Source organism: Symphodus melops (assembly GCF_947650265.1).
Source record: "Symphodus melops genome assembly, chromosome: 17".
Lineage (NCBI taxonomy): Eukaryota > Metazoa > Chordata > Actinopteri > Labriformes > Labridae > Symphodus > Symphodus melops.
This window is the reverse complement of record NC_136707.1, coordinates 23,816,460-23,828,959: the sequence shown is the minus strand read 5'-3', so window position 1 is coordinate 23,828,959 and position 12,500 is coordinate 23,816,460. Positions and strand designations below refer to the sequence as shown.

The window sequence follows — 12,500 nt, the reverse complement described above, 5'->3', positions numbered from 1 at the left end:
TGGGACTCTAAGAACATGTGACTCATGAAAAGGACGGAGACATGGACGCAGCTCAGAGAGGGGTTTTCCTGCCGCTATCAGGCGTCTGCGATAAGACGCTGTCAGCTCGCCTCTTATCTGCACCGCACATTTACACCCAGACTACGGCAGAGCACAAGGGCCAAAAAGGACCAAAACAGCTGGAGTGAGCTCGCTTATAAAACAACACAACATGACAAAGCGTCTCAGAGGGACCTCGACTTACTGGACAGAACTCCTGGATTTAGTGACTCAGCGCTTCTTTCATTATGGGATGGAAGAACATCATTTCTTAGATTAGTTTTAGATTTGTGACATTTCTTTGATCTGACCTCTAGTGGGGAGAGAGATGAACTGCAGTTGTTTGCTGTCGCTGTGACGGTGGTGTGATAGCTCGTTGAGAAAGTTCCTGAAGCATCCTGGCTCGTACGCTGGGTCTCTGTGGCGTGATATGGAGAAGAGAGGCGATGGTCATTCTTCCACCGTGTGTCTGAAACGTTTCAGCACTGAACTCTTCTTTCAAACTGTGGGGTTCTGTACGTCATGCTCTGGGTCTTCCTGCACTGGACGAGCCGTCTCGCACTGACAGCTGCAGCATCTCCTCCATGTTTGCACTCAAACAGCTCATTTCTTTCTGTGTTCTCATTGGCTGCTTCCTCTCTGAACACTCAGCACCTCTCCGTGCTAATTGGTGCCGTTGGATTGATTGACAATTGTCTGTGTTACTCCCTGGGTAAATAACAGTAAATCCTGTGGAATGGCTCTTTATTGACCCATTAGAGAGAGGCATCATCAACACACACACACACACACACACACACACCATAGACACACACACACACACACAGAGTGATTTGTGTTTGCTGTGAATCCTCCAAGGCTCCTACACGAGAACTCAATATACTTTGTGTGTATGTGTATGTATGTGTGTGTGTGTGTGTGTGTGTGTGTGTGTGTGTGTGTGTGTGTCTATGGTGTGTGTGTGTGTGTGTGTGTGTGTGTGTGAGCTGTGCATTGATGGAAACCCTCACAGGCAGAAACATTGATCACCTGCCTTTGATTCACCTGAAGAACTGACGCTAACGTAGCTAAGAAGATGCTAATAAACACACTGAGTAAAGAAGAGACCTTTGTGTGCAACACACGCACACACACACACACACACACACACACACACACACACAGCATGTACATGTGTGAACTCTGGCTGACTGTTTTTTCAGCCATGATGCATGACCCTGACCTGCTTCAGTTTCCTCACTTTAAACATGATCTCTCACACAGTGGGCGGCCATTTTGGCTCAAAGTAAAGGACAGGAGCTGTAGTTGAAAAAGTCCTGAATATGTTCCTCCTCCGTCCTCCCCCCGGATTAAATACCCAGCTGGCATTTTCTCAGGTTAGCTGCTAACTGTCGCTAACATGTAAATAAATAAAGTTGTGAGTGTTTGTATAAAGTGGAGCTCAGACCAGTAAAGCTCACAGAGACACAGATTATTAGTCTGATATCTACAAACACCACCCAGAGGTCAAAGGTCAGGGACTGAATTAGCTGAGGTTTATCAGACTGTACACATGTTCATGTTAACATAGAGCTCTATGGAGACTGACTCTAGTGGACACTGGAGGAACTGCAGGTCTCTTAGCGTCCTGTAATCCCTCAGCTTTGACTTACAGGCTGTAACGTGTGTAAGGTGAAAGTTTCCATTCAACACCTGCGATGATAAAAATCCAACACTCACTTATTTTACTATACTGCTGCTGAGTGGGTGATATATCAAGGAGGAGTTCATATCACACACACACACACACACACACACACACACACACACACACACACACACACACACACACACACACACACACACACACACACACTGACTCTCACAGGTAGAAATCACAACAGTGATGGTGACAGTGATGGTAGAGATAAAAGAACAGTCCACATATTACAGCATGGCAGCGTGACGACAGGCGGTGACAGCCTGAAGAGAGAGAGATTACTGAGACTCACACACACACACACACACACACACACACACAGGCACTCAGAGGGTGAGATACGTCTCCCTGCATAGAGATGTACTCAGCTGTAATCTCTTGTCTACAAGCAACACTCAGAAGGATGGTAACAGGGTGTGTGTGTGTGTGTGTGTGTGTGTGTGTGTGTGTGTGTGTGTGTGTTATATTTTTATACGAGTCATTTTTGACACCGTCCACGTCTCAGCTCAGCCGTGGCTTCAGAAGTGGCGTTGTACCCGGTGGCGTCAGCTTCCTGTTGGATGTGCAGTTCAGGGACAAGGTTTTGATTCACGTGTGGAACAGAAAGACGGCGTGCGGTTCTTGCACGAAGTTGACTCATTTTTTATTGGCTATGTTTGGTTTGTTTCTGTGGCGTGGTCTGTGAGTCACGCCGCAGAAGGACAGAATGTGATGATGTTAGTCTTCCCCTGTGAGGGGGGGGGGGTGTTACTTCCTGGTTGTGGATTCTGTTGTTGTGATCCCAGGTTGGCGCTGCAGGCGGCGATATAACGCTCTCTTCATCAGGTTCACGTCTTCTGATCTCTGTCCTTTGAGCCAATCAGACTCCAGGTGGACTTCTGTGTTCGGCTCGAGTGAGACGACGGGCTCCTGACTTTAGATCTGATCACATGTTGTTCCTGAAGCCGGGTCTGTACACACTTTTTAAGAACTTTGACTTGGTCTTGTCTCGGGGTCAGACCGGGCAGACTCTGGATTTTAAATCTAGACCACCACTGATTGGCTGTTTGTCCAGCTCATTCCTGAGACACGAAGGAAACACCTTTTTCTCAGAGCACTAAGAACTTCTCTTCATTCCTTCGTGTGCTCCGGTCTGAGTAAGACACCATGAGGATTCTTCAGGGACCTTTCTGGTCTCGGTCTTGTCCCGGAGAGTTCTGGTCTCAGCTGTGACTACAACATGATCCTGTGTTTTGTACCGTCACTTCCCTTCGTAAATTTGCTTTTGTAGCGTGAACAAACTTCCATCATCGGTTTGAACTGATCAAACACAGACGAACTATGTTGGGATGTTTGGTTACCATGGATACCATGACCTCACCTGTCTGTTTCATCAACTCCACACATGAAGAAGAGTTCACTTCCTGTTCTACATTTTATTCTGAAACTTCAGCCCGCTGCCTGCTGATATGACGTCATGCTTTAAAGTTAAACGTGTGAATGAGGCTTACGTCACAGAGAGTTATTTTCAAAATAAAGTTCCACATCCTGAAACAGTGGATTCAGGATTATTTGTTAAAGTGTGAGAAGAATTAAAGATGATTTATTAGCTCTATAAAAAAACAACTTTCTTCAGTTTGAAACCTTAAAATGTTGAATTAACACATCAACTCATCGAGCTCAGAAACTCTGAAACACTGATCACTCCCTCTGATTACAGTGAAGTTATTCATGCTTTCATTTCCTTTTCTAGAACTCAGCTGTCCAAGCACAAACCTGCACAAAGGGTTAAATTGTACTCTTGTTTTTGTTGTAGATTCTTATAAAAGTATTTAAAGTAATACAGATTGTTATTGTTGATGTTTTTAGTACAGGAGTGGTAGCTGGAGAGTTGCCAGTCCACTTCCTGAGCACTGCCGAGCTGCCCTTGAGCAAGGCAGTGAACCCCACAGCTGCTGTGGAGCGTTTGCTGTGTGCAGCCCCGCTCACTCTGAGACTGCATGTCCACAAGATCTGTGTGTGTGTGTGTGTGTGTTCATTAAACTGGCCTGATGAATAAAATATAAATGATTATTATATTAGTAAAAGGAGTTTCATCATCCTGTCAGAAAATCTTAAAATATCAACTTAAAATGTGAAATGAAAATAAATATAATAATCATTCATTTATACATTTATTTTTTAAATAGCTTTAAAGATTTATTTTAGGAATTAGCCTTTAGTTTTTATTTAAAGGAAAACAAGGTACTAAGACATAAACCTATCTGTCCTCTCTCTCTCACACACACACACACACACACACACACACACACACACACACACACTGCCTGTCATCCTGTAATGGCTGCCACTGCTCATTGTTCACATCCTGCTTTGTCCGCAGCGCCATTTTGACTGTGAGGGAGGAGGAGCAGCTAGTTAGCCTCACACACAGAAACACTGAGGGCATGAAGCTAACCATGATGCTAACACAGTCACAGAGCCAGCAGAACAAAACAAATGATGAAGCTAACTGTTAGCTTCCACAGGGCTAGCTATGCTAAGCTAACATGTGCCAGAGAAAAAGCTCCTGCTGTGGCCTCAGACTTTCTCCTCTCTTTGTTTTTTATCAGCTCTGCAGAATATCTCGGGGTTATCTCTGTGTAAACATGAGCCGAGCCAAGCCGGGCCATTCCAGGCTATATCAGGCTTTATGTTTATCCAAGAGGGGAAAGTGTGGGAACATTGGATTCAAACATTTCAATTAGAAATCTGCATTTAATCCTTGAAAACTGTGAGTCCCAAAATAAACTATGACCTCTACAGATGAAGCATAAAGCCCATCAGAGAATTAAATATTCATTATCATTATGTATTATGCAGGGAAAAAAATATGTTTTGGAAAATTACAAAATAAATCAAACAAAATAAAAATGTGCATTTTAAATTTCTGTGCATGAATGTGCCGTAATGATAATTATTATTGTGATAATAATGATTATAATTTGTATCCTCCTGTTAAATAAAAAAAAAAACACACCGTCCTGCACAATAACAATTAAAATGCAAACTGTTTTTTAAAGCTAAAATTTGCATTTTTTATATGATCATAATAATTCTGCTTTAATAATAAAAATAGTATTTCACTGTTAAAATATTAACATGCTTTAAATAATTCTTCTCCAGCTTTAAATGAAACAACACGTCGTAAATGTTTGTGTGTTTTTATTATTATTATTCCACTATGAAAATATATGTACAATAAATAATTTGGATTTTCACTATTAAAGAATCTGAATAAATAAAGTAGGGTCTAAAAGTGGGTTCATCAGCAGGGCTCTTCCTTCCAGAGCAGTCCAGCTCTCTGCGCAAAGACTCCGAGAACAGTTCCTGAGAGGTTAGTAACGATCCGTGAAGCTGCACCGGGAACACATCCACACAAAGGTCCATGAATTCAGAGGAAAAAGATCACAAACAAAAAGGCAAATAAATACCTGAAATGTGGACAAACGGAGAAAAAAAAAATCCACAACGTTTCAACCGTGAACAAAAATAATTTCCCTTCGATGTTTAAAAAAAAAGAAAAAAATCTCTCATAAACTAAAAATAAGCACAAAATTAAACCCGCAAAAAGAGGAAAAAAAGTATTTAAAAACGAACCTAATTTTCATTCAGAAAATGTTTCAGGAATGTTGCCGAGAAGCTTTGTGAACAACACAGGCCCGGCCCGGCTCTTTCTCAGAAGTTGAGGTGCTGCAGGTCGATGGTGCACAGTGTGCTCGTGAACAGGTCGAAGTCCTCCTCGGAGAAATCCACCGGACTGTCCAGAGAGCTCTGCAGGCTGGGGGACAGGCACGCGTCCCCGGCGAAGAAGGTCAGGTCCGGGAGCGCGGAGGAGGCCGAAGGAGCCGAGGAGGAGGTGATGGAGGAGTCCTGCTGCACGGGGAACGACGGATCAGACGCCCGTGCTGCTGCTGCTCCGGGCTCGCTGAGCTGTATCAGGCCCGGGTCTGGCGGGGAGTGGTGAGCCGTGGCGGCGTCAGAGGAGCCAGATGCTCCGGGCAGCTGTGGGCGGCTCAACCCGCCTCTCTCCTCCGGCGTGGGCTGCGTATTGTCGCCGCTGTCAGCAGTGTAGGCGGCCGATGATGGATTGCCGCTCCCGGACTCGCTCTCTGAGGAAGCCTCCCCGGTGCCTGAAGCCTCCAGCGGCTGGCTGGAATACGGAGAGGACGCGTCGGCGCCTTCCAGCGGCTCAAAGCCGCCCGGGTCGCTGGACTCGGGGCCTCCTCCGTCCCGGTGGTGCGTGGTCTGACGTTTGTGTTTCATCCGCCGGTTCTGGAACCAGACTTTAACCTGCCGCTCCGTCAGGTCTAAAAGAGCGGCGATCTCCACCCTCCTGGGCCGGCAGAGGTATTTGTTAAAGTGGAACTCCTTCTCCAGCTCCAGCAGCTGCGTGTTGGTGTAGGCTGTGCGCAGCCTGCGGGAGCCGGCTCCTCCAGCATCCAGAGCTGCCTGTCCCGGGTCTACAGGGAGAGACAGAGACACAGAGAGGAGCAGGCAGAGAGACATTATGTGGAGGATTTATTGTGCAAAATCTTCTGCAGCTATTCTCATTTTTTATCTTAATTTTATATTTCGTTTAAACTTCAAATTGTAATCTACTTCACGAGCCCGTAAAACATCTACACTTTTATTGCGTGCTAGAATTCCAGCCAAGAAAAAAGCTGCTGCAGCGTCGAGCTCGAATCCCCTCGGCTTCTCTGTCTGTAATAAAACAGTAATAAAACAAAAAGTCTCATAAAAAAAATACTCCCTCCAATTACAGTAGCAGCCAAAGCCATAACTGTTAGAGCGAACCAATTTGGTGCAGGTAAAATAATAATAACAATAAAAAAGGAAAGGCAGATAAAGACTGATGAGCTCAGTGTCAGGGTGGGATTTTCTCTCCTGTTGGAGCGCAGGCAGCCTGCAGCGCGTGAGCACAGAAATCAGAGAGAGGAAAATAAATAAATCAGAGGATGGAGAGGAAATGTGCAGGGAAATGTGGCTGTGTCGACGTGAAACGAATGTGGCGGTATCTGTCAGAAACAAGAGCCCAGACAGCTCCACGGATGAGATCAGAGGAATGTCCTTTGTGTGTAGGATGTTGGATAAAAATAAATAATTTTTAACATGTGTGTGAAAGACAGAAATTATGCAAACCAACAATGTGTGCAGAGTGTGTATCATGTGTGGAGTGTAAAACCCTCCCAACCCCCACCCAACGTATTCTGCTCTGTTCCTTTGCCTCGCCATTATATTTCCTTCCTCCGTCCAATATGGCTACCATCTCAGTTGTGTTATGAATATATAACAGCAGGAAGATGCTGCTGCTGCATCTCACAGCACACAGAGAGCAGGATGAGTCGAGCTGCAGCTTATGGACAAAGGAGAAAGAGAGAGAGAAAACTCATCTGTGCGTAATTACGCACGATAAATAACCCTGCATATGAACATAAATAAGGCATTTATAAATGTGGTCTGTGAGCTAACAGGATGCTGGTGTGAAAGCTTTGCACTCAGTGTGAGGCTGGATGTTACATATTGATCCTGAACGTGACGGAGATGATGTGTGTGAAGCTTTAATGGTGCATATTTAGATGCATGATGACAGAGTGTGCAGAACACTGCAGCATAATGCAGGGGTCTAGATATGGCTTCCCTGTTGACACAGCATCACAGCACACACACACACACACACACACACACACACACTGAGGAGCAAAAAGACAATGTCACTGTAAGCACTTTGATGCTGTGTGTAATGAAGGTTATCCCTGCACTGAAATGAAGACAGAAAATGAAAGCACAGGCTGCACTCTCTCATCACACACCCGCACATGACTCCCCCATCCCGGCATACCGACCTGTGGGCGACTCGATGCCCGTCGAAGCGTACCCAGAGGCGGTTGGCGACGGGGAGGACGATGCTGGGGAGATGATGGATCCTGCACCGTTAGAGCTGTTCCCAGGTTTGGGGCACTTCTTGGATGACTTCTTTTCCTTCATCCAGGGGAACTCGTGGGCCAGCGGACCGGCCGTGGTCGCCGTGGCCGGGGCAGGGGCCTGGCCGGGCGGACAAGGCTGCTGGGCAGCTCGGTGGTGCGTCTGGAGGCCATTAGTGACGGAGGTTCCCCGGTTCTGCTGGCTCCTTGCAGTCGGTCTCGGCTGGCTGCCTGTGCAGGGGCTGAGGCTGGGGATGGTGTGCTCGAAGGGAGGCGGAATTACTGTCGACTCCTTGATTGATGAAGTTTGAAATGACTCCAGGACGGCGGGGAAGGACGTCAGGCACTCTGCGAGGGACGGCTGGCTGTTTATAAAACCGATCTCCCTCTCGAATTCAAAATTCATAGCTCCCTTAGACCGGATCACCCTCGCAAGGCGAGACCCCCGAACAATCCCTTCCCCAAAATAAAAAAAACAAAACACATACGCGCACGCACGCGCGCTCACACACGCACACAACTCAATACAGCTTCTTAGAAAAAATAAAAAACGCACGAGCATGTAGGCTCCCGACCGCAGTGGCGTAAATGCGGGGCTATATAATAATTGTGTATATTGGTGATATTACTAGCGTATGGGGACCCTGGTAGGCTAAACTGAAGAACTATGGGGCGAATTTGCAGCCAATTCCTGGTCATGTGACGCAGAAGAGCCAATCAGGAGGCCGGGCCTGGCGGCGGTGATGGCTGTGGGAAGCAGCATTATTATTTTTCCAGTCAAAGCTGTGGCACCGAGTGGCTTCATCACTGGATAGCGGCTATTGTTTGGACTTAACGGGGGGTAGAAAACACGGGAAGGCTGCCGGTCGCCATGTGCGCAGTGTGGGCGGTGGGTCGACGCACCTCGGCCCGGTGTTACGCACAGACAATAGAGCATCTCGAGGACGTTTTTTTTCTCTCGGTCCTCTGGGTGATGTAATGACTGTTAAAACATTAGGTGAACGGAACAGGCCAGCAACGTTTACAATATGGCTCCTTCAGATGTTTACAGCACTCAGCTCATTAATCTTATCGGATGTGACAGAGGCTGAAATCACGAGCTCACACTGATAAAGTTGGAGGGTTAAAGAAGGTGCAGCAGCTCAGGAGGATGAGCAAGATGAGGGCTGAAGTGTGAAGAAAGGGAGCCCGCTGTATTTAATGTTTCAGATGACCTGCCGCCTTTTAAATGTGCTGCGAGTGTTTGTAAGAATGACACCTAAATATACTTTGACTAAAATAATCTCTGCACACAACCTGCCAATACTTCACGCTGTCCAGTTTGTCTCTCACGCTCTGTCTCAGTGTGATGTGTGTTAAAGTGTTTACGCACAGGGAGAGAGAGAGAGAGACAGAGAGAGGGAGAGAGGGAGAGAGAGAGAGAGAGAGAGAGAGAGACAGAGAGAGGGAGAGAGAGAGACAGAGAGAGAGAGAGAGAGAGGGAGAGGGAGAGAGACAGAGAGAGAGAGAGACAGAGAGGGAGAGAGAGAGAGAGAGAGGGAGAGAGAGAGAGAGGGAGGGAGAGAGAGAGAGAGAGGGAGAGAGAGAGGGGGAGTTCACAGCGAGGTCGCTCCGAGAGACTGACAAAGGAGGGCAGCGCGCTCAGGCCTCCTCTTCCTCCTAACAGCAGAGAAACATGAACACAGCAGTAATAGTATGAAGGCTAATAGTGGGTGAGTTTAACAGCAAGTGGAGTTCAGACTCTACAGGACGCACATGTAGATTGTTATAAAGAGCAGGAGCTGGGGAGTGGAGCAGAGGAGAGGGTTATTTTGGGGGGAGCCCCGGGTGGAAAAAAAGAAGTGCGGTGATCAATCTTTCCCTTCCTGCAAAGAGGCTGACAGCAGCCCCTCTCTCTCCCTAAATAACAAGGAAACCTCCAGTCCCTCTCCCTCTCTCCTCTCTGCTTCATATCTGGCCATGTTTTTTAAGTTCTTTACGCAGCTTTTACACACCACAAAGACGCGCAGAAATATCCAATCCACTATTTAAACACCGTCTGAGAGAGCGAGAAGAAATGTCTGAAAGAATCTCTTTTAGCTCCGAGGACAAGAAAACAGAAATGTGTGTGGGAGTGAGAGCCATTGAGCGCATTGAGGCTGTGTAGGCCGAGGCTGTATGGACACACACACACACACACACACACACACACACACACACACACACACACACACTGAGCCGAGTTGCTGACCGAGCTGCAACAGAACACAGAACTCGCAGTACATTTTCTAGTTTTTGTCAAAAATGTAAAATCCTTTTTTTCTTTTTATTCCGGAGACTTTTGATTATTTTGGAGTTGATCAGAAGAAAGGCAGATTTTTAAAAGCTCGTTTGTTCACTGTGGGACGTGTCGGCTGAACATGGTGACTTCTTACTTTTTATTGAACTAAAATATTAAATCATTATTTTAAATATTTGATTCAGTGACGTGTTGTGTAAAACACGATGACTCACAATGTGACAGCAGATTTTAAGTTACGAGGTTTACATTTTTTACTAATTAAAAAAACAAAACAATTACAAAATAAAAAACTAACAATTCATACTTGAGGTTTTAATTTCTGTAACAGCTTACCAGTTTCAGAAAAAAACCCTAAATTAAATAAATCTAAAAGAACACTCGGAGAGTTTCTGTTGAGTCTAAACAGTCCGGAAGTTTCTGCAGTCAAACTTTCAAATTGAGCTTTAATAATTATTATAATAATAATAATTATTATAAATATTAGATTTGAATTCAAAATGGTTCTGGATCATAAAAAGTCACGTCTGTACATTTAAATGTTTTACTGTGAGAGTTTTATAATGTCGCCCCCCCCCCCCCCCCAGCCTGTCTGTACCTGTGTGTGATCTGTACCTGTGTGAACGTGCCTGTACAGTTTGCAGCAGTGCACGCGCTGCTGAAGCGAGCGTCTGTTTTTACGAGGCAATAAATTAGATCCAATCTCTGCTTATTGGTGTTTTTATTGTCTGTTAGTCCAACGGAGATGTAAAGGGAAGTACGGCCATTATTTATGGGCCTCTGATTTATGTCCCAAGTTTTATGCTGCTCTCAGGCCTCTCAGCACAAGCGCGTGCTAAAGCGAGGAGGGGGGGGGGGAAGCATGTGAGTGAGCCATGCACAGGCCTCAGGGCTTTTTAAAGTCATAAACATCAAGATCAGCGCGGGAAGACAGCCTGTGAAGCTTCTTCTTCTTCTCTGGTTCAGACGTGTTGACGTCACAGGAGGAGAGCGACCTCTCACTCTGTCAACTTTTCTGATTCAGCCAAGAAACAGAAGCAGAGTCAAAGAGCAGCTCCAACCGTCTGCAGACTCAAAGGCTTCTCAAGCTCTGGTCTGAGGGCCACGTTTGGGTCCACAGGTCTGGCTCATTCTGGTTGGTCAGTTCTGGTAAAAACATTTTTTATAAAGTGCTGAACTTTAGACACCTCTCCACCTGTTTGTGGATCCAACGGCCTGAAACATGTAAAGGAAGCTTTCTGTCCGTAAAGTGGCGAGCTGCACTAACTTTCTGTTTGTGGAGAGTTTGAAGGTTTACTGCAGTCAGCGTTACCACGGCAACAGACTGGCTCATCCGTTTGTCCAAGCTAAAGTCCTTTATCCAGCTGGAAGTCTTTCAGTCACGGGTATCAGGTGTCATACACTTATAGTTCTCGGTTTTGACCTTTGACCCTGAAGAATCTGACGTTAGCATCCGTAGCTCATGCTAACATTAAAGGTTGAAGATGTTGTCTTTGATTTCTGACGTGGAACATGTGGCTCGAGGCGTCACTTTGAGCTTTGGAGAGCGTTTAGTGACAGCGCCGTTATTTAACACGGAGACGTGATTCCCCAACGACCTGTGCGCCATCAAACATCAAAGATCTGACCTTTATTTTGAAAAGGTGCCGCTCGAAAACGAATCACGGTGAAGTCAGAGTTTATATCTACTTTCAAAGGTTGTTGGGTTGAATCCTGGAGTGACGTTATTTTCATCATTTTTGCTTTCCTTGTAGCTGAGTGGAGCGGTGCAGCTCGATGGCGTACAGCTCGATGGCGTGCAGCTCAAGCGTGCGCTGGATGGCGTGCAGAGCGATGGCGTGCAGCTCGATGGCGTGCAGCTCGATGGCGTGCAGCTCGATGGCGTGCAGCACAAGGGCGTGCAGCGCGATAGCGTGCAGCTCGATCGCGTGCACAGCGATAGCGTGTTTCGAAGGTTTCGGTAACCGTAACGCTTCCTGTCTTTAAACACAAAGAGCGTGAAGAGTAAAGTTTGAAACACGTGAGTCAGGAAAGACGGAGGCTCGCTCTGAATAACATAACATTTTATTAAAGAATCGTTCGACAGACAACTCTCCCAACAATGAAAGAAAAGGAGCTACAAAGGACAAAGAAAAGACTCGCTCTTTTTTCCAGCTAATAGTTGATCTAAGTGTTTCAGACTATTCAGCGGCGGCTCGCCGATCCCACCCGTGCCTTTTCCCTGTACAAGCCAAGACATGTATGTACACGGGTCATCAACAGAAAAACTACCATCTCTTCTCTAAAATACAAGAACGAAAAAATGGAACTTCAGTACAATGGACAAGAAGAAACACAACGTTGTTTTTTTTCTTTCGTAACAGGTAAATACTAAAAAAGTACACTTTTTTTTTCTCGATATAAATACATGAAGGATAAATAATAATCATACAAAACAGAAAGTCTTTTTTAAACTGGCTATAACAAATAAATATTTATATATGAATGTTCACTTGAACACACATCGGCGAAAGACGCTTTGATTGGAGGGCCTTCCGTCTTC

At 45.7% G+C, this 12,500-nt stretch overlaps 2 protein-coding genes across 8 annotated transcripts in view; both read right to left on the bottom strand.

Annotated features, from left to right (window-relative positions):
* Positions 1 to 4,764: 4,764 nt before the first annotated feature.
* On the bottom strand, positions 4,765 to 9,267 carry hoxb2a (homeobox B2a). Its single transcript, XM_079366426.1, has 2 exons — positions 7,603 to 9,267; positions 4,765 to 6,219 (listed from the first exon to the last, which is right to left on the bottom strand). The coding sequence occupies exons 1-2, from the start codon at positions 8,240 to 8,242 to the stop codon at positions 5,435 to 5,437; spliced, it is 1,425 nt and encodes a 474-aa protein (XP_079222552.1). The 5' UTR covers positions 8,243 to 9,267; the 3' UTR covers positions 4,765 to 5,434.
* A 2,737-nt stretch (positions 9,268 to 12,004) lies between these two features.
* The window catches only part of hoxb3a (homeobox B3a), a 37,073-nt gene continuing 36,577 nt past the window's right edge, over positions 12,005 to 12,500 (bottom strand). For all 7 annotated transcript variants that reach the window (XM_079366415.1, XM_079366420.1, XM_079366416.1 and 4 more), the window contains one exon: positions 12,005 to 12,500. This exon is cut by the window's right edge and continues 3,121 nt beyond it. The gene's annotated coding sequence lies outside the window, so the exon portion shown is untranslated.